General features: G+C 37.0%; 1 protein-coding gene across 1 annotated transcript in view; it reads left to right on the top strand.

Annotated features, from left to right (window-relative positions):
• The window catches only part of stk10 (serine/threonine kinase 10), an 83329-nt gene that overhangs the window by 53323 nt on the left and 2883 nt on the right, over nt 1-27123 (top strand). Inside the window, 11 exon segments of the mRNA NM_201133.2 lie at nt 285-425; nt 4803-5447; nt 12160-12281; nt 17623-17746; nt 18781-18960; nt 20482-20574; nt 22114-22243; nt 23057-23181; nt 24436-24624; nt 25094-25219; nt 26629-26742. Of these exon segments, the coding sequence (NP_957427.2) occupies nt 285-425; nt 4803-5447; nt 12160-12281; nt 17623-17746; nt 18781-18960; nt 20482-20574; nt 22114-22243; nt 23057-23181; nt 24436-24624; nt 25094-25219; nt 26629-26742 (1989 nt within the window).

The raw sequence follows: 27123 nt of genomic DNA, 5'->3' as shown, positions 1-27123 counted from the left end.
TTTAGCTATGCGTTTATCTTAAAGTAACCACACACCTTATAATGTTCATCAGCCAATCCGAATCAAGCATTCAACAGCTCTGTAGATTAAGAAAACCAAAGGTGTTTTATGATACTCAACTTCGGCAATTAGTCCTAGAGAATAGGTATCATTCACGATGTATTGATTTTAAGCAGCATTTTCTATATCAAACACACCCTCATGTTTACATAGTGATTGGTACAGTTTGTACTGTTATGAAGAACACAGAATTATCTTCTTTCCCCATAACGTCTGTGTTTCAGCATCCTTTCGTGAGTTCAGTGAAGACCAATCGTCCTCTAAGAGAGCTGGTGGCAGAAGCCAAAGCTGAGGTTATGGAGGAGATCGAGGATAATCACGAAGATGGAGAAGATGAAGACCCTGCGGACCTCACACCTGTACAGGTCTGACATTTCACACTTATCACACACCTCCAAAAATCTCTCAGTGATGTTTTTTTTTTTTCTTAGAGTTTTTGTCTTGTTTCTAATCGAAATATCTAAAGTCTTAAATCAAGAAGCATTTTCTAGACAAGCAATAAATATGGTTTTGTTTTCAAAAATAATGAGTCAAAATTAAGCGAGTTTTTCCTTAAAGCAAGCTAAATAATCTGCTAATGTGCTATAGAAATGCGTATAGGTTATTTAAAAGCAAAAAAGCCTGTTTATTTAGCTGATTGGAAGATTATTTTGCTTGTTTAAAGTAATATATTACTTAATTTTGACTAAAAGGAAATACCTGATGAAAACAGTTCTTGATTTAAGACGAGATGAAGACGAGACGAGATGAGGACTAGAAACAGGACAAAAACATTTTTATTGCAGTGTGTGTGCTGATGGAGAATTTAATAATGCACTGGTCATGGAAAAGAGCTCCAGGCGTAAAGAGAGGCACGTTTGTTCAGCGCTTTGCCTGTAAATGTTGTCGCGTGGAAAGTTGATTGTACGCTTCAGTGCAGGTGTACAGTATGTGTGAAAGCAAAAACACTGCCTTACAGCACTACATGCCAGGAGCACAATCAATTATCCAGATATGTGCTTATTTAGATTATGTAACATATTGGTGAACTAAATACCAGTGTCATCTACTAAATTAGCAAAAAATGGACAGGGTAGCACTTTAGCTTAAGTACCAATTCTTACTTTTAATTAGGGGCTTATTATCTGCCTAGATATTGGCTGTTTATTAGTACATACACTCACTGGCTGCTTTATTAGGTACACCTGTCCAACTGCTCGTTAACGCAAATTTCTAATCAGCCAATCACATGGCAGCAACTCAATGCATTTAGGCATGTAGACATGGTCAAGACGATCTTCTGCAGTTCAAACTGAGCATCAGAATGAGGAAGAAAGCTGATTTAAGTGACTTTGATCGTTGGATGGTTGTTAATGCCAGACGGCTGGTCTGAGTATTTCAGAAACTGCTGATCTACTGGGATTTTCACGCACAACCATCTCTAGGGTTTACAGAGAATGGTCTGAAAAGAGGAAATATCCAGGGGCAGTTCTGTGGGCGCAAATGCCTTGTTGATGCCAGAGGTCAGAGGAGAATGGCCAGACTGGTTCCAGCTAATAGAAAGACAACAGTAGCTCAAAACTCGGACAATAGAAGATTGGAGAAACGTTGCCTGCTCTGATGAGTCTCCATTTCTGCTGCCACAATCAAGTGGTCAGGTCTGAATGTGGTGCCAACAACATGAAAGCATGGATCCATCCTGCCTTGTATCAACAGTTCAGGCTGGTGGTGGTGGTGTAATGGTGTGGGGGAGATTTTCTCGGCACACTTTGGGCTCATTAGTACCAATTGAGCATGTTGGCAACACCACAGCCTGCCTGAGTATTGCTGCTGACCATGTCCATCCCTTTATGACCACAGTGTACTCATCTTCTGATGGCTACTTCCAGCAGAATAACACATGTCATAAAGCCTGAATCATCTCAGACTGGTTTCTTGTACGTGACAATGAGTTCACTGTACTTAAATGGCCTCCACGGTCACCAGAGCTCAATCCAATAGAGCACCTTTGGGATGTGGTGGAACGGGAGATTCACATGGATGTGCAGCCAACAAATCTGCAAAAAACTGCGTGATGCTTTCATGTCAATATGGAGCAAAATCTCTGAGGAACATTTCCAGTACCTTGTTGAATCTATGCCACGAAGGGTTAAGGCAGTTCTGAAGGCAAAACGGGGGTCCAACCCATTACTAGTAAGATGTACCTAATAAAGTGGCCGGTGAGTGTATATTCTGCATGATCTTATTCTATGCCCCTAATTCTTCCCTGACTCAGCTCTCGTTTCATGGGCACTAGGCGCCACCGCACCTACATGTACCTCTCACAGCACAATGTGATTGTGATATCACCTCCGCTTTTATAATCTAACTATAACAGAACAAGGCAACATGTCCCTCGCCCAGCTTTCCCATTAGCGTCTCCATTTAAAGATCTATTGTAGGTTGTTTAGAGTAAATGTGATGACATGGCACAAAGCGTTCCAAAATAACTCGTAAAGCACTTCCTCTTCCACTTAATCTGGCCTTCAAGCATTTAAAAGCGAAACAAAAGACACGCCGTCCTCATTTCTTCAGAGTTAAATAAAGCGCAGGACAATTGGTTTCTCATTTTGGCATGGAAATGGTAATAAGGTTGAAGGACTACGTCTGTTTAAGTTTACTGTCAACTTGATGATGAAGTTTTAAGGACAAACTTTAAGGTGGCTTGAGTAAGCCTGTTGGAATTAATTGATTTAGTTTGAAAAAGTGTCAAGTTGGCTAAAAGAATGTTTAAGATCCCTGCAGTCAACAATGCAACCCCTGTAAAGACTGAAGCAAGCCAGTAAAATGATTTAAAGTTGATCCCTGTGTCTGAGGTTGGTAATAGCATGATACTAGCATGAATTAGCATGTTGTTAGTATATTTCTAGTATAAATTAGCACTTTACTAGCATGTTTTAGCCTTAATTAGCATGTTGCTAGCATGGTTTCAACATGAATTAGCATGTAAGCATGAGTTAGCATGTTGTTAGCATGTTTCTAGCATGAATTAGCATGTTTCTAGCATGTAGGCATGAATTAGTATGTTGTTACCATGTTTCTAGCATGAATTAGCATGTTGCTAGGATGTTTCTAGCATGAATTAGCATGTTGTTAGTATGTTTCTAGCATTAATTAGCACGTTAGCATGAATTAGCATGTCGTTAGCATGATTCTAGCATAAATCAGCTTGTTTCTAACATGTTGTTAGCATGAATTAGCATGTGCTAGCATGACTAGCATGTCACTAGCATGTTGGTAGTCTGTTTCTAGCAAGATTAGCAGTATGATGTTAAAACTATTAGAATGTGTTATAACAGTTTGTCACAGTTTTGCTAGGCTCAGTTTTGCTAGGGTGCTGAAATTGGTTGCTAAGGAGTGGCTAGTAAGTCTAAAGGTCATCAGTGATTGGCTGCTGGCTAGACTGAGTTGAATAAGGCCAGACTTTAGTCTGTAGCACAATCTGATGCAGAGTTATGAGCTCTATCTTTGTTTGGGTTCTTTCAACCCACCCAATGCCAGTTTAGCCAATTATATTTCAACACCTCGAGTTGCCTTGTTGGATAACCGAGCGTTTCATTCATTCAGTCAGAAAGGCTCTCAAAGTGTGCGCCTGTGACTGAAATATGACCTCCAGTGGACAGTAACAGCATCCGAAATGAGACGCAGATTCATGGTCATTAATTAGCAAATAATATCAATATTACGAACGTAAGCATTAGTTGAGCAGGTTACATTGTAACCCCGGATCCCAACAACACAGTATGTTGCTAGATTTGCAGTGATAAGCAATTTGGCTGTTTGCACCAGACGCAAAACATTTAGGTACAGCCATTCAGAAGCACAGAATAGTGCAGTGACTGCACCTCGACGAAAATGATAAGGTTTAGAATCTAATTAATACACATTAAACTACTTTAACATAATTAAATGTACATGCTGAATTACTGATAAGAAGGTTTGCACTTGGTTTGCATATGTGTTGGAGTCACAGAGTCTGAAGTTCAATTTCAAATGGTTTATTTTATTTTCAACATCTGAGATGATTTATCATGTCATGTAAAACTATCATGTAACATGTAAGAATGAAAATATTCCATCCATCGCATGCTGTAGCTTTTATTTCTAACACAACTTAAATCAGGCTTAATAGTCATGCATGCTCAATCTGGCAACCTGCGCTTGCATTTGCTTTGATCCAGAAATGCAATACCAAGTTCAACCTCTGGGTGTCAGTCTTAAATACTGCATCTTTAAGATTTTTTAAAAATCAGCGATCTTCACTGTCTGATTGAGATATGATATGAAGTGGGTCTCAGACTGGACAAGATGCACTGTATTAAAGTCCGCCATGTCTTTAAAAAAATAAAACTTTATTTGACCTTAGTATTTTTAATGGAGTTTCTGCGCTAACCTGCTTCTACTGACAGTGCTTGTGTTTAAGCAGTCTTTCATCTGGTTTTACGCTTGAACAGCTAAATGATTTAAGTCTATTTAAGTAACTGTATTTTAATCACATTACATCTTAGATGCTGTAAAATGAACCTTATGATATTAAAAATAGTCACTTTAATCTTTCACTTGAAATGTATTGTTGGCTGAATAACACTTGCTGTGCATGAAGCACATCAGCCTTTAGTCCTACACTATGTGACAGATTCTCACTTTCAGTAGTACAGTTCTACAGTTTCAGCTTTTACTTAATTATTTTGCATAATTCACATCCTATCTTTGTTTTTTTTAAGGCCCCAACTAAAGACCCGTCACAAACCAGTGCGACCAGTTTGAATGGGGACCACCCGCATGGCACATGTCACGCCGAAACTTCAATGGAGATTGAGGAGGAGCCCAGCACCCTCGAGTCCACCAAAACCCCGTTGAAAGAGCAGGAGGACAACCTTAGTGATAAGTTTCAAGTGGAAGATCACGATAAACCTGAGAGCGAGGCGTCGGGCAAAGCCTCCAGTTCAGACTCAGGCATTGAGGATGGCAAAAGCACACCCACCTCAGAGGAGGACACCAAGACAGTTGAAGCATCTGAACCAGAGCTTCCTGTACAGAGGACACCAACACCTGCAGAGGAACCTGAATATCCCTCAGAAACCATGGAGAAATACTTGGAGAAACCCAAAGAGCCTGAGAAAGAAGATCACTGTGAGGAAACTCAGCCAGTGCTGAAAAGAATTCAGTTGAAGGACCCGAACGGTCGCATGTCTGTGGTGAGCAACAGGTCCTCCTTTGCTGGGGACGACGCGGAAAGTTTGGTTTCTCACACCAATGGCAGGTTATCAAATCGATATTCGGATGTGGCCAGTGATAGCATGGACATCAGTCTGAACCTCTCGGGCGATCTGTCTGTCAACAAGGAGATGGGCACCATCTCTCTACGGGTAAGTCTTTGTTTGATTCTGTGTTATTATGATTATTTACAAACTGTTTGCAGAATTCCTCATTAATTAACTCTGTTTTATACAAGTAATCATCCAGGTCTCCAGACTTGATGCTACATTAGATGTAGTAACTAATGCTGTCCCAAACCTCGAGTTTTAGCTTTCGATTTTCATCAATGTGATGGAATGTACTAGGGATGTAACGGTATCAGAATTTCACGGTACGGTAATACCTCGGTATGAATGTCACGGTACGGTATTTATTGAATCATTTACAGGAAAAAACAAAACTTATGAAAATACTCCAAAAAAGTGCCAAAAGTGTCAATGACATACAAATTAGTCATATATCTGTAAGCTTTGAAACGGGAACTTCAATTTTAATAACAAAAAATATTAAACCATGTAAAAAAATAAAGTTTCAATTTAGTATTGTTGAAAACTCATCACATTCAACATTTAATCACTCACTCACTTAGATAGAGATGGGTTTAAAGGAAAATTATCATATAAATATAATCTGGTAAAAGCTGGTATCTCTGGGTATTTACAATGTCCACTGCAACAGAAAAAAACCCTCTCATTTGGGACTGAGGTTTCTGGGACAGAGAGATATGACTTGGCCCAGGTTGACAGCAGTGGGTAACGTTGTGCATTGTCTTTCCCCCACTTGAGAGGACAAACCATGAGTGAGATAGAGATCTCATGTCTGCATCAATCTGAACAGTGTGCTGTGTTTCTGCAGTCCCCATGACTGATTATTAGTCGTATTCCCCAACTTGCAGGCACGTGCACACACAGTGCTCAACCTGTGCAGTGCACATGCCCTTTTTAGTCTTGGATAGAAAGTTCCCTTCCAAAATGATCAAAAGTGCCCCCGCGACGCGACATACCCTCCGTCCCTGCTTTACAGTACGCGCGCGACAACACAGCTGATAAGAACTCGCGCGACAACATCGCTATTCAGTACGCGTGCGACAACACAGCTGATAAGAACTCGCGCGACAACACCGCTATTCAGTACGCGCGCGACAACACAGCTGATAAGAACTCACGCGACAACACCGCTATTCAGTACGCGCGCGACAACACAGCTGATAAGAACTCACGTGACAACACCGCTATTCAGTACGCGCGCGACAACACAGCTGATAAGAACTCACGTGACAACACCGCTATTCAGTACGCGCGCGGCGACAACACCCGCTTTAGGGTTTTCCAGCTCTTTTTCATCCCCGCTTCTAGCAGCACACTCCATTTCCGCATTACTGGATCTGTAGCGACAACAGACCGCAAGGGATTATGGCCAAGCCTGGGCTGATGGGAATTGTAGTTTCCGGTACCTCCCGTTCGCTTCATTCGCCTGAGCAAATTTTCTCAGAAGACCTATAGTTTTACCGAGTCATGCGACTACGGTAATATCGAAAAAAATTAATATTGCAGTATGACGGTATTTACAATACCGTTACATCCCTAGAATGTACACTACCTGACAAACATCTAGTCGTCAATCCCAGTTGTAAGAGCAACAAATAATAACTTAACTTATTATAAAAGTTTGCCCCCTCACATATACTAATGTGCCACAAACAGGACGCTAATATCATCAACCATTCCTATTTTATTAAGGTGCATCCAAATAAATGGCCCACCCTGTATATTGTCGGAAACCAATCAGTTGCTGGTTCTACCAACTGTAGAGCGTGCCTGCACTGAACACTAATGACACACTTGGCCTTTAAAATGCTTGCCTTTTCCTCGAGGTCGTCTGTTTACTGTATCAGTGCCACAGTATAACAGAGCTCTGCTTATAAGAGCTAGTGGAGCGTTCTGAAAGCTCTGGCCAGGTTGAACACATAGCAGTACAGTGAATGTACTGAGCTCAGGAGGGGTGTGGACGCTGTCAAACAGAGCAGAGTCTGTCTATAGACACCAACTTACAGACCTCTGCCGAACACAGCATGAGGCTCTCTGTGCTGCAGGATGGAGAGATGTGGCCACTTCCACATGCATTTAAACGTCTTATGTAGCTTGTAGGGACGTACACTCCATACACAGTTAAAGTCATAATTATTATAAGTTGGGACAGTATGGAAAACACACACACACACGCACACACACACACACACACGCACACGCACAAACAAAGTAATGATTTCAAAATTTACTTTGACTTTTATTTTATTGCAGACAATACAATCATCATTATTTATTGTCTTTCTTAAGGTTTTTATTTATTTATTTTTGGAAAACAAAGTTGGAACAGTAGCGCCATTTCTTTTCACAACACTTAAAAGATGTCCATGGTGTCCATTTCCCCCTAAAAACACCTAAAATGCGCTTTCATCTGACCACAGTACATATTTCCACTGTGTGATGGTCCACTCCAGATGTCTCCGAGCCCAGAGAAGTTGATTGTGCTTCTGGACACTGTTAACATAGGGCTTCCTTTTGGCACAGTAGAGTTTTTACTGGCATTTGTAGATGCAATACATATCGTGGTACTTGACAATAATAACAATTGCTTACATTTATATAGCGCTTTTCTGGGCACCCAAAGCCATTTTTGCGCCAGAATTCACACCACACACCAGCTGATTGGTGGAGAGGAGACAGAGTGATGAAGCCCATTATGATATGGGGAGTGTTAGGAGGCCATGATGGATGGAGGCCAGGGGGCAAATTTGGCCATGGGATTTTTAGTAACCACAGCACAAGAGCTGGGACCTCGGTTTAACGTCTTATCCGAAAAACGGCGCTCACTAAGCAGTATAGAGTCCCCGTCACTATAATGGGGCATTAAGACTCACACAGACCACATGTTGGGCGCCCCCTGCTGGCCTCACTAACACCACTTCCGGCAGCAACCTAGCTTTCCCATGTGGTCTCCCATCCAGGTACTGCTTAGCTTCAGTGGGTGACCATGTGAGAGTTGCAGGGAGCTAGCTGCCGGATAAAGGTTTGCCACAGTAGTCCTGAGCCCATGTGGTGATATCGCTTCTAGATTAATGAGGACACTTGATGCAGTGCCACCTCAGGGATTGGAGATTTCGGTTGTTCTGCTTAGGCTTGTGCCCTTGGGCTCTATCATACACCCGGCGCAGTGTGGCGCAAGGCGCGGCGCAATAGTCTTTTGGTAGTTTCAGCTTGGCGCAAGAGTGGTTTTGAGGCGTTGCGATACACTGTTTTAATAGCAAATGCATTAGCGGTCATTTGTGCGCCCATAGGCGTTCTGGTCTAAAAAGGAAGGCGTTTTGAGGCGGACCGCTGGCGCGTTGCTATTTTGAGAAACTATAATAGATTTTTCATTAGACCAAAACAAACCCAGTCTAAACTCCAGCGCAGAGTTGCGCCTCACTTACACACTGCTTAATACGCACAAGAGAGCAATAGGCAAATATCTTTACATATGAAAAAATTTAAATATTAAGGATATATATAGGATATAATAAGAATAGATATAGGATATAAATATAAAGGATTAAAATATTACAAAACATTATTCTCTAGCCTACATAAATATGAAAAATCACTGCTTTTATGTCTTCTTCATCTCGGGAGGCTTTTTCAGTTCAGTTCATAACAATTTGCTTTTGTATAATGTTATTATTATTAGCAGTATTATTTATTATATCCATATTTATATTTGTTTTATTAAAAACAAGCTTAGATTTGCCCACCTGCAGGTTTTAGACCATATGGAGCATGGCAGGTGTATTTGGAAAATAACTCCATATTTTGAGCACACTTGGTCATTATTGTTCATTTATTCGTTTGCTAGAAGTTAGAACTGAATTTAGAAATAGTTTAGAAACGAATATTTGCACTTAACAAACTAAATTAATTATTTTTAGACTAATTGATGTCTGTGCGTAAAGGTTTCCCTATCCAAGAGCGAAAGTGAAAGTAGTTCCATTATCTCTCATTCTCACGTTTTCTGTTAAAAAACTGTGAACTGTTTGCTTGTGAAATGCTCATTTTTTCCACTTAGACTTACTTTACGTCCTGTAGATAGCGAATGCGCTTGGCGCGACGAAGCTGCGTCTTAAAGGGAATGGGAGATGAGACTCTAATTGGTTTATTCTCAAAACACACCTATAACTCATTAAGAAAATAAACTCAACCCTTTTAGCCCATGCGCCTTGGCGCATTTTCCCATCTGTAAATTAGCAAAAATACATTCTGACACGCCCTGAAAGCATTGGCGCCCTGCGTTTCGCACTCTGCACATGGACCGTCAAAATAGAGCCCCTTGTCTTTTATGCACTGAAATTGCTCCAGATTCCTTGAATCTTTTGATGATGTTCTGCAGTGTTGAAGGTGAAATATCCAATTGTCTTTCTAACTTTCTTTGAGGAACATTTCAATTACTTTCTCATGTGTTTGTTGCCAAACTGGTGATCCTCGGCCCGTCTTTGCTCCTAAAGGACTAGTCATTTCTTTCTACACCGATTTAGTTTTAGCAATTTCCTGATGAAATGGACCAAATTTGAAAGATCATGTTTTAATTAACAAAAAGCCTATTTGGACTGGAGGTGTGCTATTATATTATGTTTGTTGAAATTGGATGTAAAGTTTGATCTTGTCATTTTAGAATAGATTAGTTACAGTGGAGTTTTCAAATGACTACTTTCAGGAGAAATCCTCCAAATCATCAAGGTATTTGAACGTTTGGCATTTCAGATGAACATATTTCAGTCTTCTGGAGCTCAAACCCCGTTTTGAACCCGTAACAAACTTTTAAATGAAGTCATTCATTTGTTGCATATTTCAAGCAGCTCGTCTATGAAGCTCTAGTCAGACTTTCCATCCGTCTCTGCTGAACGCTCTTTGTCCTGCTTCATTCAGCTTTGTGCGTCAGTCACTGAGTGATGATTGTTTGGTCGGCTGTTGTCGGCTTTCTGTTCTTCGTTATGGGGCTCCAGAGAACATTTCTCATATCTGCAGATAGTGTGTGCTGCATGCTTGTGTGTGTGTGTGTGTGTGTGTGTGTGATGACCCTGCGTGTGAGCTTGTGGCATACATGTGTGTGCATGTGCTTGTGTGCGTATGCGTGTGCAAGCAAGCGTATGTAAGTGCAGGCGCGTGTGTGAGAGGGCATGTGTGTGTACGGTGAGCCTGTGTGTGTGCTTGCATGCATGTGTGTGCACAAGCGCGTACTGTGTGTCAGGGCATGTGTCCGGTGAGCTTGTGTGTATGTCTAGCAAGCATGTGTGTTTGTGTGTGTGGGGGGCGAGCTTGTGTATGTGAATGAGTAAGTGTGTGTGCGTGTGCACAAGTATGTGTGAGGGCATGTGTATGTGTAAAAGCGAAAGCTAGTGTGTGCTGCAAGCTTTTAAACATGTGTGTGTGTGTGTGTGTGTGTGAGATTGCCCCTCGTGTACTCAATCTGCTCTACACACTCTGCTCTTGAGTTACAGCCACTTCCTGTCTGAACTGGCTGCACCGGATAACAGCAATCTCACTGTTTCCTGTTCACACACACCCTCTCTCTCTCTCTCTCTCTCTCTCTCTCTCTCTCTCTCTCATTTCTTCTTTCTTGCTTCAGAATTGCAAGTCATTTTGACAGTCATTATGTAAAATGTAGGATCTGTTTTCATGCTCCTGACACTCTTTTTATTTCCTCTCGCTGTTTTCCCCATCATTCTTCAGTAAATATGTCTGTGCTCAACAGAAGACGCTAAAACAGGTTTAAGACAAGTAAAGCATGAGTAAATGATGCAGGGGAATGAACCGCCAACTTATCCAGCATATGTTTTACACCGTGGATGCCCTTCCAGCTGCAACCCAACGCTGGGAAACACCCATACACTCTTGCGTTCACACTCATACACTACGGCCAATTTAGTTCATCAGTTCCCCTGCAATTATATTATATCATTATGTACAACAGTTCTGTCTGGTTCTTGAATCCGATTGGCTGATAGCCGTGATTATGTTTAAGTAATATCAGCACCCGTACAGCCTCTTTACCCTTTGTGTATTACTCCGCCCACATACAGCCAGCAACAAGCAGACACTACAGATCTAAAGTGTTGTTAGAATCTTTAAAAGATGCTTGCTCAGCTGTTTAACTGTCAGCTTATGATTTGAATCCAGCGCGGAAGAAAGTAGTTCCTCATACAAAATGGTTTTTGAGACTTAAAAAATTAAATAAATTGCTAAATACTCTTGTCACATGATAGTGTAAAGCCTGCAGCACCCAACAAAAGTTATTGCGTGTCATATTTAACAAACCGTTTATTACGAATGTTATGTAATTTTGCTCACATGGATAATCGAATATTAATCAGATGATGTCATTACGCTGCTGTGCCGTCAGTCAATCGTTGCATTGCTGATCATGAGTCACTACAGATCTAAAGTGTTGTTAGAATCTTTAAAAGATGCTTGCTCAGCTGTTTAACTGTCAGCTTATGATTTGAATCCAGCGCGGAAGAAAGTAGTTCCTCATACAAAATGGTTTTTGAGACTCTCCATGTTTGATTTTGTTTTTATATACACAATTATGCCGTCAAACTGCTGTATAAACGCAATATCACACTCGTAGCAGTGTGATATGGCTGTATATCGGCACTGGTGGGGGCACTAAGGCACTCAGCCTCCCACCAGTGCCGATATACGCCCATATCGCACTCCTACTCGTGTGATATCGCTCATATATCGCATTCATCACAGCCTCTGTTTTCCTATTTTTCTGTTTTTCCACCAGGACTCCAAGAAGACCCTGAAGCGCACCCGTAAGTTCCTGGTGGACGGTGTGGAGGTGAGCGTCACCACCTCCAAAATCATCACCGACGATGAGAAGAAAGACGAGGAGATGAGGTTTCTCAGGCAAGTTCCTCCAAACTATCATACTTTCACCAAGATCTCTCCAGAGAGGGAAAATACTACTCATTTTCCACTTGCATCTCTACTGAGCAAACAGACTATTTTAGGTCTCAAGACCCTGTCCTCTAAGAACATTAATACTCAAGGGAATCTTTGTGTAGTGAGATGAAGTGGGCTGCTTTTAAAAGACAAATTGACATCTTGGATCACATTTAAAACCACTTGCATTAACACTTAAATTCTGCGGACCCGGTACGTCATCGACTTTCGCTTTAAGATTTAAAGGGCTAGCATTGCACCAGACCCCCGTAAGTTGTTTCTTTTGAAAGTGTAGTATCTGTATTTATGCACATATGCATCACTTTGGTTTTTATTCTACTGTATAAAAGTTATTTACACTTAAATACACAGTATTTTTGATTCCCGAGCTAGGTATTTTACATTGGTTTATTTTCATATTTTTCATGACACATGTACAAGTTATAGCTCAAATGAAAGCTCTTGCCGGTGCTCATACAGTTCTAGCATTCTTTTTACTGAATTATATTCACATATCAAACAGTTGTCGAATGAATCGCGGTGTTTCCATGGCGCAGAAGTGAAAACAATACATTTATGATCAATAAGCAGCCCCAGATAGCACAGACAGCTGTCATCTCTTACCTTATGCTGTGCCCTTCAGGGCCATTCTCCTCTGTTTTTGAGGTGATGTGCATAAGTAATCCTTTTATATGTCTGACGTGGTCCAAACACAGTGAATTATGTTTGATCAAACAAAAGAATAGTGAAATATGTAAACAATGATCGCTCCCTGTGGCTTGTACAGCAAATTTTCCTCGCATTTTAAGACTATAAGGCTGAACGTGACATGAAATGCCATCCGTCTACAGAGATTTCTCACCAGACTGCTGTTGTGTTTGCGATAAGGAGGGACAAGGCTGAATCCAGCTTCTTATTGACTCTATCCGGTTCACCTTAAAAACCACGAGGCTTCAGTTTTTCTTGTTTGCCGATTTTCGTTTTTTTTAATTTCCGCTCAAGAGAACACTGAGCAAGGGCTTATGCGTTTCTGGCGCCATCTTGTGGATAGACAATGTCAACCGTCTTTTAGTCTCTGACGAGCTCTCAGAAATTGTAAATATTTTAAAATAGGCACTATTCTTGCAAATAAACTGCATAGTTGCAATCTAAATAACTACATTCTCTTCTAAAAAAAAGCCTCAAAAGTATATTTGGTTGTCTAAGTGCAGTAATATTTGTCAAACTGTAGTGTCTGCTTTTTGCTGGCTGTATGAGGGCAGAAGAATACAGAAAGGGTAAAGAGGTTAAAAAATATTATATTAATAAAACTTAAGCAATCTGCTCTCTGAAATAAAAGTACAAAGACCACCCGGTGGTTCAAAGAGAACACTTATTGATATGAACTTTTTAGATACAAACGCGTACAATCGCTTTAATACAATTTGTGTATGATAATAGACATGCACAATATGCAACTTTTTTAAAAGGAATAATAAATTTATGCAGTCATGAACATGTTTTGACAGTTAATATGATGGTGATTTGATCCTTTACAAAAATTGCATCTTTACCAATATCAAAATGCTTTTGTGATGCAAAATTTATTTAAACATCCAGTTATTCTTTACACCGATTAAGAAACCGGCTAGCCTACTATATATAACCACTACAGAAAATCCGCTGTAACTGTAAAACTAAATAAATTGCTAAATACTCTTGTCACATGATAGTGTAAAGCCTGCAGCACCCAACAAAAGTTATTGCGCGTCATATTTAACAAACCGTTTATTACGAATGTTATGTAATTTTGCTCACATGGAAAATCGAATATTAATCAGATGATGTCATTACGCTGCTGTGCCGTCAGCCAATCGTTGCATTGCTGATCAGGATTTCGAGGATTAATGGATCTGTCCTTCACAACACAAGCAGCGATCTCAGATCAGTTCATCCAGACATTTTAATCTGATTGGCGAACTTGTTTGAAGAACTAAATTAGCCAGAGATCAGTCATCAAGATGAACAGATCCTGGATCTGCCAAATCATCTTAGATCATTTAAGTGAGGTACGAAGAACTGACCCCAGGTATGAAAGCATCTTAAAAATAAACACATACAAACAAGTCTGAATCATTTGCCATGGCTCCTGATGACACAATGAGATCCTGGAAAGAAGCAAATGATCAGTCCGTGCGAGAAATTAAACATTTTTTACAATATAAATTAAAACATCAAGTTACAATTTGCAGATTAAAAAAAAAAAAACAAGTTAAAACCTGTTTAACATATTAAAATAAGTTCAAGTAACAGGAAAATCTACATCTTGGATGATCTGTGTGTGAGAAAATTAACAGGGAATTTACATTTCTGGGTGAACTATCCCTTTAAACAGAGATTCATCATCTGTGTTCTTGTGAATCTTTCAGACTAGTCTTTTTCTCTTGAAGCACCTCAGCTGGTGGTAGCAGATAACAAACGAAGTGTTTCCCAACACACACACACATATACACGCACACACTGTCTAAACCTGCAAAGAACAACACTTCTGCCATCTAGTGGTGATGGCAGCTCTTGCACTGACCCAAGAGAGCAGTTTCCATTCAATATTTAAAAAATTCACAATTATATCTATTTCCCTAAAATAAATAAATAATTTAACCTGTCAAGTCGGTAAATTAATAAACAGAATAAATAAATGAATATATTTAAATGAAATCTACTTGTTATGCAGAATTTAATTACATTTGTTTTGTTCTTTTGGTTTCGTGATGAAATATGATTTGGGACGTGTTCTTGACAGCCTTGAAAATTCCCCCCTCATGAAATATCTTTGTGGAACATTCCTTTGGTGTTTGGCTGTCAGCGAGGTCCTGTAATGAATGAGGCGGGGGCGTTTTTTCCCATGATTCCTCAGTAATGCTCTCTGTGGGCCGAGACAGTGGAAGAACTGCTGCATTCTGGACATTCTTTGGTTGGCGGGATATTTCATGTTCAGCTTAAAGCAACAGCTCACACAAAACATTTCAATCGTCTCACTTATTCAAGCAAGTACATACAGTACTACAGTATGTACTTACATTGTTGATACAAGGGCCAGACAAAACCTCTATTTTGTGCTATATCTGCACAGAATATTGTAAAATAAATGAAATCTGCAGAATTAATTTGAGAGTACAGTAACTAAAAGTGTCACATATGAAATAAAAATAGAACTTTTTTCAGGATCTTTAAGATTTACAATGCAAACCCAGTTGGAACAATTTGTTTGGTAAACAAAGGCTCTCATAATACATGTATTAGAAGACAAAAAATATTACTTATTACCTAATTATTGTTTATAAATCATGTAAATATTTGCATTATACATTAATATCACTGAAATGTATATACAAACTGAATTAACATACCGTGGTGTGAAAAAGTGTTAGTAATGTATAATTGTTTGGCATGTTTGTAACACTTTAATGTTTCAGATGATCAAACAAATTGAAGTATTAGTCAAAAATAACACAAGTAAACATTAGTTTGGAAATTAACGTTTTTATTAGGGCTGTAATGGATCACGGTTGATCCGTACAGATCACAACCCATAGTTTTGAACACGCGTGACCTACAGATTAATACATTTTTTTGCTAAATCCTAAATTTGTAATGATTGCAGAAAGATCACCTCTCACGTCATTCAAATCACATTTATGAAAGCATTTAGGCTTTCCTGTAAAATGTAATGATGATGGAAGAAGGTGTGTGTGTGTGTGTGGGTGGGGGGGGGGTATTCAGGATGTGGTGGGTTTCTTGGGTTATTAAAGGAGTTTTCTGTCACTGCTTGTTTATCCTGCATTAATGCATTCAGTGTGAGCTGCACAATTAATCATTAAAAGATCAGGATCTCAACACCCACACAAAATGTATTATAAATGATGGTGACTTGCATATGTTTATTAGTCCTTCAAATCGCTGCATTCAAATCTGTGATTGAAAAATGCAAAAATCAAGAAAGAGATTCAGTCTTTAGTCCTTTGAGTTAGTTATGAATTACAAACAGTCAAATAACACAGAAGTACTAGGATAACAGTTTAAATAAAACAGATAAAACCATTGAGGTTTGTTTATGGCAAAGATTAAAATCACCGTGATTTGCATTTAACTTGATGCTCAACAACGAAAGTTGTAGGCAGCAATTATATTACTTAACAAGTAGGTGGCGACAACCAGCCATTAAAATATGCCACTGAATAATCCTTTAAAAACGATCATCTAGCAATGAAACATGAAGTTTTATGAGTGAATATCTGAATCATTTATTGAAAATGAGACTATAATAAATGTGGGTTGTACAAATTATAATATTAGATTTCTACATTTAATGTTATCAGCAACAGTAGTAGTAACAGTGACCTTTTCACAGAACTGAATATTTTACAGTTTATTTTTTTTCAGCTGATTATTTCTTCAATTTTATTAATACAATTACAAGTTCTAAGTTCTGTTCGTTAAAACCAAATGATTCTCGCAGTGCTGTTTTTGTAATAAATTGAAAGCAAATTACATCCGTCTCCTCCCCTTTTTGGCTGATCAGAAAAATGGTCCGATCCAAACCATAATGTAATCGGAACCATGAGATTTGTGATTGGTTTCACCACTAGTTTTTATTACTAAGAAAAAAAGGTGTTTGCCATCTAAACCTAATTACCGATTGAAACAAAAACGATTCTTAGGAAAGAAATCTAATATTCTGATTTGATGCTTAAAAAATATTATCATTATTATTATTATATAGAATGTTCTTTAAAAAAATTATGCGATATTTCAGATGTAAAGTCTCTGATGTCCCGAGAGTGTGTATGTGATGTTTCAGCTCAAAATACCACACAGATGTTTAATAACTCCTTGAAATCCTTTTAGGCATTGATTCTAATTGTGGCATTTTGGTGACTGTCACTTTAAATTCAAATGAGATTGTGCTCTTTTCAAAAGAGGGCGGAGCTACAAGTGCCTATGTATCAGCATAGTGGCAGATTCAAAAACAAGAATAGCGTCCTATGCTAATGAGGGAGAGATGGTCACTAGTGGGCGGGACTTCCCCCTCTGATGACACGTACAAAGGGGGAGTGTTTCTGCAAACTGTTTTTCTTAACAGTGATTGTAATCGATGTTTACCATCAGAATATTCACACACTGCTGCCACACAAACATAATAGCTTAATAGGTCCCCTTTATAATGGTTCAGCCTTTTAATCAGTAGTATACAGTACAAAGCAGTTTTTGTATTGTAAAATACTAGAGTGTTGTTTGATTGCTGAGTTGTGATTGGTGTGTGCAGGCGTCAGGAGCTTCGGGATCTGCGTCTCCTGCAGAAAGAGCAGCATCGCTCGCTGACGGTGCTCAACATGAAGCTGAAGGAGCAGCGCGAGCAGATGCACCGCAGGTTTGACCAGGAGATGAACGTGAGTGTGTTTAGAGCTCCAGCACACACAGCTGACCTCTTTTCTTCAGTCACTTATTACCTACTCTTACTTACATTTATACATTTCCTATGAAGACAGAATTCTTATTGCCTTAACTAGATTATTTTAATAATTTGATTACTGACATCCATGTTAAAGTAGTCATTGTTACTCTTAGGTAATAATAAAAATAATAATAATGATGATGATGATGATATTATTAGTAGTAGTAGTATTGTAGTAATAATAGTAATAATATTTTTAATATAACAATTATTTTATAATATTATTATTAGTAGTATTGTAGTAATAATAACAATAATAATAATACTATTTTTAATATAGTAATTATTATTATTATTAGCATTGTAGTAATAATAATAACAATAATAATAATATTAATGATATTATTATTATTTTTGATATAACAATTATTATTATTAATATTATTGTAAATAGTGGTAGTATTGTAGTAGTAATAATAATAACACTAATAATAATATTAATAATAATAATATTAATAATAATGTTGATATTATCATTATTTTTATTATAGCAATTATTAATTTTAATATTATTTAATTTTTAATTATTAATTAGTAGTAGTATAGTAATAATAATAATACTACTACTAATAATAATGATATTTTTTAATATAGTAGATATTATTATTATTATTGTAGTAATAATAACAATAATATTAATTATATTATTATTTTGATATAACAATTATTATTATTAATATTATTGTTAATAGTGGTAGTATTGTAGTAGTAATAATAACACTAATAATAATATTAATCATAATAATCATAATAATAATGTTGATATTATCAGTATTTTTAATATAGCAATTATTATTTTTAGTAGTAGTAGTATAGTAATAATAATAATAATACTAATAATAATAATAACATTTGAGTGTGTATTTTCTGTGTTATCTGAAAGATCTTATGAGAGCAAAACAGCAGTAATTATTTTGTAAAATGTAAAACAAATAGTGCTGATGTATTTGATCTATTTTTTGCTCACAGGCCAAGAAGAAATACTACGACACGGAGTTGGAGGCCCTGGAAAAACATCAGAAGCAGACCATCGAGAGGATGGAGATGGAGCACAGCAATTCACTGAGAGAAGAGGGAAAACGCATCCGTGTGGAGCAGGAAAAAGCCTACCAAAAGTTCTTGGACCAGATGAAACAAAAGAAGAAAGAGGCAAGAAAACGAGTCTACACATGAAATGCACTTTTGTTGTTGCTGATGTTAAAGGAACAGTCCTTTTGTTTTGGAAATGAGCTCATTTTGTGACTCTACTAGAGTTAAAACGTTGAGTTCCATAGTTTTTCTTTAAACATATTTAGCTTAGCTTAGCATACATCATTGAATCGGATTAGACCATTAGCATCTCAAATATTTTTTTTCAATTTTCTTATTTAAAGCTTGACTCTTCTGTAGTTACTTCATGATACGGCATTTCAGTCTAGAAAATAGCCATTCAATTGGAAAATTATCGAAATAAAGGATGCTAAAGGTCTAATTCAATCTAATTATTTATGCTAAGCTAAGAGCATGAAAAATGGTAAAACTCAACAATTGAACTCTAAGGAGTGGTAAAATTAGTCAATTTTTGGGGAAATACACTCATTTTACAACTCCCCTAGAGTTAAAAAGTTAAGATTTATAATTTTTCTTAAGGAGTACTTTTAGCTTAGCATAGATTATTCAGTCGGATTAGACCATTTTTTTGTGTCATGCTAATGAAGACTTCATGATACAGCATATCAGCCTAGAAAATAGCAACTTTGTATTTTCAAAGTGAAGCATTAAATGGGATAATTATCAAAAGTTTTAGTTTTTTTTGAGTGAAATGCTAATGGTCTAATCCGATTCAATGATTTATGCTAAGCTAAGCTAAAAGTGCTTCTGCCAGACCCAGAGATCAGCTGAATGGCTTCAAATATGGTAAAAAAAAGTGGTGTGTCTATTTAATAAATACTCATTAAGCATTTATAGGTAATAAGTAAACTATTATATAAGTGAACCATATTAATAACTATATTATTTGTAAGGTAATAAGTAAATAATTTCAGTATCATCAAGAAATAAATCAACATGTTAATATAAATGTAAATGATATCCTATAACTGTAAAACTGTGATTATCATTTTAATCATTATAATTACCTGTGCAAAATATCGAATAGAAAAAATGACATTTAATGCAGTTGGATGAGCCATAGTTGGCCTTTTTTCTGTTCTAGAGGTAATAATAATAGAATAATATTAATAATACTGCACCAATGTGATGACAGACTTTGGCTGAGGGTTTTTAGAATGAGCAAAACAGCATCTCAGATGTGCTGGAAACACTGGTTTGTCCATTTATCGCGATTATTTTTATCACATGATCTGCTAAAACAAAATTAGCATTTTTCGATGCACATACTGGAATTTATTCAATAATTGTGTTTTCATTGTAGTTTATGTGCATTTTTTTTAAATATCACATCTAAAGTTTATCCTACTCAGTGGTGGGTATACACTATTTTTATGCGGATTTTGAAAATGTTTGCGCATCTTGTTGTTTACATGAAGTGTTTTTCTATGTGATATTCCAAAATGCACATAAAATAGGTGGATGGAAACAGCTGTCCATGTCATTTCGAATTGAAAGTAAAATCAATTTTATAAAAACAGTTATTGCAGATTGCTAAGTTACATCTTTGTTTGGTCATAGGTCAAACAAGAAGTTGAGAAGATGCCCAGGAATCAGAGGAAAGACACTATGAAGATGAAAATGAACAACTATCAGCAGATGAGATCAGACGAGGTCAGTTGAACAAAAATGGCTGCTTGATAGAGTAACAGATATCTCCACCTTTGGGATTTTACCGCAGACAACATTCCCTGAATTATATTTTCATACAGTCTGAATTTGGAAAAAAATCACATTCAAAATTTGCGTTGGTTATTGTGACACAAGTATCATATCAATATTGTATCGTGGGGACTAGGGATGGGTATTGTTAAGATTTTAACGGTATTACTACTTTTATCTATACCACTTATTGGTTTGGTACTTTAACGGTTCTCTTATCGGTACTTTTTTTTGTGTTTTTTTTTAAAGAAAAAAAATAATAATTGAACAGAATTAACAACACTTTTATTATTATGTTTTTAATGTAAAATAAAGCAAAACCACTAATTGTAAAACAAATAAATAACATTTTCCTGGAAATGAATGTACAATGGTTTGAAGGAAAATGACTTTCAGTTTTTAACCATTTTTCTTCTGGATTAAAATCAACATGTTTGCTTTTTCTGGCAGAAGTCGGGATGTTTAATGGTTTATTGTGCAGTTGAAAATACCCGGTAACACTTTATAATAACTACACGCTATTAATCATTGATTACGCATTAGCAAATAGTGAGTTCATTATCCGCTAAGCATTAACTCTACATTAATAACTGTTAGTAAGAAGTTTATAACTGCAGCTACAAAAGCTCTATTCTTGACTTACAACCATATTTATAATGTGCTTAATGATTGTACTTTCATACTTAGTTATTGATTTATTTTTCATTACTAAATTAAGTATTGCATTATTTACAAACCAGTTTTATTTAAGAGTAGTTGAGGGTAGAAAAGATTGCACAGATTATTGTTCAGTTGATTCTGAGCCTTTATTTGTTATTTATAAGGGATTTATAAAGCATAAATAGTCCTCACTATAGATTAGGTCACAAAACTGGATGAAGTTGAGTTAATAAAGCATTTATTAACATACATAGTAACCAATAATATATGCCTGAATAATAAGACATATAAACGTTGATTTCAATAGTTTATTAGTCATTTACTAACTCATTCTGAATTATCATAAAAACCCTCAACTACTCTTAAATACAACTGGTTTGTAAATAATGCGATACTTAATTTAGTAATGAAAAATAAACCAATAACTAAGTATGAAATTACAATCATTAAGTACATTTTAAATATGTTTGTAAGTCAAGAATAGAACATTTGTAGCTGCAGTCATAAACTGCTTACTAACGCTTATTAATGTAGAGTTAATGCTTAACAGATGATGAGTTCACTATTTGCTAATGCTTAATAAATGATTTATAGTGTGTAGTTATTATAAAGTGTTACCGGCTATATTTGTAAATACAGTAATGTAAAAGCATTAAACTATTATAGAGAGAACTTATGTGATATGTGAACCACAATATTCTTAACCTCGCTGCACTTACAGTACTGTTAGTTTGCTATGAGGGTATGATGATTCCCAGTTGCATCACGCATCAGACATGATTATTACTGTAAAAGATCACATTTTATCATTTCTGTTTTTGTCTTGTACAGGAGCAGAAGTTCATTGCAGATCAGAAGGAATACCTGGACGTGACTCTCAAGAGCATCATTTCTAAAAACAAGCATGAAATCTCGGAGACCGAGCGCCAGTGTCTGCTCAAAAAGCAGAATCTTGTCAGAGGTACAGCTTTCTGCGTCCATACAGAAACACACTGCAGACAGACGCAAAATTCAATCATATTTTCCACATAGCAGAAGTAATGAAGGTTCACCTGATAGTTACGATTGTTCAGCCACCTCAACACTGTAAATCACCATCATTTAGTCTCATTTTACCTGTTACAAACTGGTTTGAGTTTCTTTCTACTGTTAAACACAAAAAAGATTCATTCATTTTTTTTTTCGGCTTAGTCCCTTTATTAATCTGGGGTCGCCACAGCGGAATGAACCGCCAACTTATCCAGCATTTGTTTTTATGCAGCCTTTCAGCTGCAACCCATCACTGGGAAACACATACACACTCATTCACTCACATACATACACTGCGGACAATTTAGCCTACCTAATTCACCTGTATACCGCATGTCTTTGGACTGTGGGGGAAACCGGAGCACCTGGAGGAAACCCATGCGAACGCAGGGAGAACATGCAAACTCCACACAGAAATGCCAACTTAACCAGCCAAGGCTCGAACCAGCGACCTTTCCAGCTGTGAGGCGACAGCACTACCTACTGCGCCGCCCACAAAGGAAGATATACTGGGGAAAAAAAAGCCATTGACTTCCATAGTATTTTTGTTCCAGCTGTGGATGTCAATGGCTGCTCATTTCCAGCATTCTTCAGGATATCTTAACAGAAAAAAAATAAAAAACATGAAAGTTCAGCACCACTTTAAATGGAGTAAATGAGGATTTTGTAAAACGTTTTTGGCTTTAATGGAAGTTGGTTTGCATGTGTAGGATTTTTCATAGAGAGTGTGTTTTTGGTTTGTCAGAGCGAGAGGCGACGCTCTGGGACATGGAGGAGAAGAACCTGCATGAGCGACACCAGCTCCACAAACAGCAGCTGAAGGACCAGTACTTCCTGCAGAGACACCAGCTCCTGAAGAAACACGAGAAGGTCTGAACACAGACGCACACACAATTGTTCCTATATCATTTTATGATTCCTGTGGCATTTTTTTGCAGTCAACTTAAAATCCAGCTTGGAAATCAATGTTTTCTTTATTGGCATTGATTGTTTTGAAATTCAAATGTCATTAACATGTCTGTGTTTTAATTTTTGTAAATATGGCTGCCAAGCCAGGATCTTGATGGTTGGATCTTCATGTTCTTTACATGAAGAAATCTGTGTTACAAGTTAAACAAAAATTTGAATAAACAATTATATTTTGAATTTAAATAGTTTTTGTCTTGCGTTTACATTAATTTTACAATTGAATAGCCAAAATGACAAATTTCAGTCTTTTAAATGTGATTAATCGTGATTATTTTTCAATAAAAGGTGCTATTAATTAATTTTTTAATCGATTGACAGCACTAAAATAAATACATAAACAGCTTAATTGAATGAATAAAACATAAACAAACTGAGAAATAAAGTATTTAATTTACACAAGTTGTTCGATTAGTAAACATATTTAGGTAGGAGTCTAGTTATTCTCTGCTTAAATGAAAATTAGTTTTTTTTCTACAATTGATAAATGCTTTTTTATAGTAATAATAATGAAATAATATTGTTTAAATTGTAAAATATTCAAGATATAAATGAAATATTAATATGCAAGGAAAAATGACAGTAAACAAAAATGAATGCAAGTTTAGACTAACATTACTGATAATGAATTAAAAAATGTAACAAATTCAAACACCTACACATGGCTAAAAACTAAATATATTAATTATGAAATTGAATTTTATCTCAAGGGTCAACCAATAAAACTTGTGCATAACAAAAAAAAAAAAAAAAAAAAACTGAATTAAAATGAAAACAAACAAAATGGAGAATTAGAGCCAAGTTAATAAACTTTACAAATTAAATTTACAAATTTAGTTACATTTCTTAGCATATTTCTGTAAGATTTGAGTTAGTCATCTGTTATTCATCTTTACCTTAATAAATAATAGGTAAAAATCTTATTGATATTAAAAAAATGAAAAAGCATTTCTTAATGTCAGGAAAATTATAGCTTTTTTTCTTTCTATTTTCTTTATTTTTTTAAAAACATAATTTATGCAGACTTCAGGTGTTCGCTGTGCCTGGTTTACAGACTGTGTTTTATGTGTAGACTATCCTCCTTTCATTAGAAAAGGTGTTCCTATATGTTTATGATCTGACCTTGATCAATCTCTGGCCCGTATGTGGTGTTTGCAGGAACAGGAGCAGATGCTGCACTACAACCTGCGAATGGTCGAACTTCTCAAGGCCCGACAGCAACAGGAGAGGAACAGACTGCCTAAAATCCAGCGCAACGAAGCAAAAACGCGTATGATCATGTTCAAAAAGAGCCTCAAAATCAACTCCAGCGGCAGCGCAGCGGAAGACCGTGAAAAGGTCAAGCAGGTAAAGCTGATCTCCTGTCAAACGTTTAAGTCTGATTTATTAGCCCACCTGTATTATTTTCCCCCAATTTCTGTTTAATGTAGAGAAGATTTTTTTCAACACATTTCTAATCATAATAATTTTAATACCTCATCTCTAATAACTGATATATTTTATCTTTGCGAAGATGACAGTAAATAATATTAGACTATTGTTCAGGATACTAGTGCTCAGCTTAAAGTGACATTTAAAGGCTTAACTAGGCGCTTGAAAACAAAGATTGCTTAAGAGAGCTAACAATATTTACCTTAAAATGTTTTCTTAAAAATTAAAAACTGCTTTTATTTTAGCTGAAATAAAACAAATAAGACTTTCTCCAGAAGAAAAAATATTATCAGACATACTGTGAACATTTCCTGGCTCTGTTAAACATCATTGGGGAAATATTTGTGACTCCAGCTCTCTAACTTCCCTTCTCTGTCCTGTTCAGTTCTCCAGAATGGAGGAGAAGAGGCAGAAAGCCGAACGCCTGCACCAGCAGCAGAAACATGAGAACCAGATGCGGGAGATGCTCAGCCAGTGTGATGGAAACACCAGAGAACTGCAGCAGCTCCAGGTCAGATTCTGTTTACAGCAGGGTGTCAGTTCATTTTCAGTCAGAGCCACTTCAGCATTATTGCTGCGCTCAAATGGGATGGTTATAACTGTAAAGGCCGGGACACACCAAGCATTAGCCCCTTTCACACAGTGATACCGGTAAATATCTGGAAAATTTCCGGAACGACTTTACCGGTATATTCAAAAAAGTGCTGTTCACACAGGCGAGGACGATACGGAATTTTTCCAGAAAAGACCGTTCACACATCCATTGCAAAATACCGGTAAATTCTGACATCATTCACCACAAATGAGCCTTTAACGGCTGCGCTTGTATTTGTAAACATTTGACTAAATTACAAACTCTGTGGATGATCAATATTGTGAACAACTTCGATGAAAACATATGGAGGATCACTTTCGCATGTCGAGATGTTCATAATATGTGCGTGTGCTGGCGCTCAGAGGCTGTTTCACAGGCACACGTAAAGCTTGAAGGTAAACAAACAGCTGCTTATCATAAGCATCATATCAATGATTATTTACACAGTTGGCATTAAGAAGAACATATAAACGTGATCTGACTAACATCTAGCAGCTAAATGCATCTGGAAAAATATTCAAAGGCTTTTATTCTCATCAATCGCGCGGACGTGAATGCGTCTGACTGTTCTGATTGGCTAAAGCAGACGTCTCACATCAGCACGTTCTAGACGTGCACGCGCTCTTTCCGGCAATCTTCCTTCTGCATTCACACAGCGCAGCATTCCGGCAAATTGCCGGTAATGTTACAACTTCACTTTCCGGAAAATAGCCAGAATGAATTTACCGGTATTTTCAAAAAGGACCTGTTCACACATACAACCTTTCCAGAAAATTGCTAGTAATTTTCCGGAAAGGTCTGTATGTGTGAAAGGGGCTAATGTTTGATGTTGGTTCATGCACATACAGCATTGTTTCGGAAATAAACTCTTATGTGCATGGGCTGGTACGAGACTATGATGGTTGCCATGCTTCCCTAAAGTACTTCAGTTTCAGACATATGGATTCAAGGCCTGGAAAGTACTTAAAACACAAATGGGTCCTACAAAGTGCTTAAGTTTACCTTGATATGAAATTTTGTTATGGTGTTATTTCAACAATTGTACTCGATTATCAAAAACAATAAACAAACTGAAAACTTCTTAAGTTAAAAATGAGAACTTTACGTCTCGTACAGTAAACCTGACAAATAGTGCATATTTGATCAGTATTATGTTAGCGCTGGCAGCTGGCTCTCTGCAACGGTCCCACTGAATATTTGTTCAAGAGATATGTTACTCATCCATTAATGAAAGTGCAGAATGTTCTTGAATGAGTTGTGCAGCAGATTTGATGTTTCCAGAGCTCATTGCAGGTCTGACCGATGTGTGTGTTTGTGTCCTGCAGAATGAGAAGTGCCACTTACTGATCGAAAACGAAACGCAGCGTCTGAAGTCACTGGACGAGCAGCACAACCAGCAGCTGAAGGAGTGGAGGGAACATCTCAAACCCAGGAAGAAGGTCTGCACTGCACTATTACTTGCTTACCTTTTTGTTTTTTTATAAACCCCCCAAAGTAATGCAGATGTGACTCATGGCATGTCTGGGTTTTTAATCGTCCATTAAAAATCCTAATGGAAAAAAGTGAGGGTAACACTTTATTCATCATCCATAAGGGATTTACAAAGCATAAACAGCCCACACTTAAGATTAGGCCACAAAACTGCATAAAGTTGAGTTAATAAAGCACTCATAAACATACTAAAGTAGTTTAATAATAAGATATATAAATGTTAATAGTTTGAATACTTTATTAATCATTTACTTGTGCATTCTCGATGATCACTAGTTTGTATGTAATGCAATGCTTAATTTATTAATGAAAAAATGTATTATTAAAGT

This window comes from Danio rerio, chromosome 21 (genome assembly GCF_049306965.1).
Source record: "Danio rerio strain Tuebingen ecotype United States chromosome 21, GRCz12tu, whole genome shotgun sequence".
Classification (NCBI taxonomy): Eukaryota; Metazoa; Chordata; class Actinopteri; order Cypriniformes; family Danionidae; genus Danio; species Danio rerio.
This window is presented reverse-complemented; position numbering and strand designations above follow the sequence as displayed.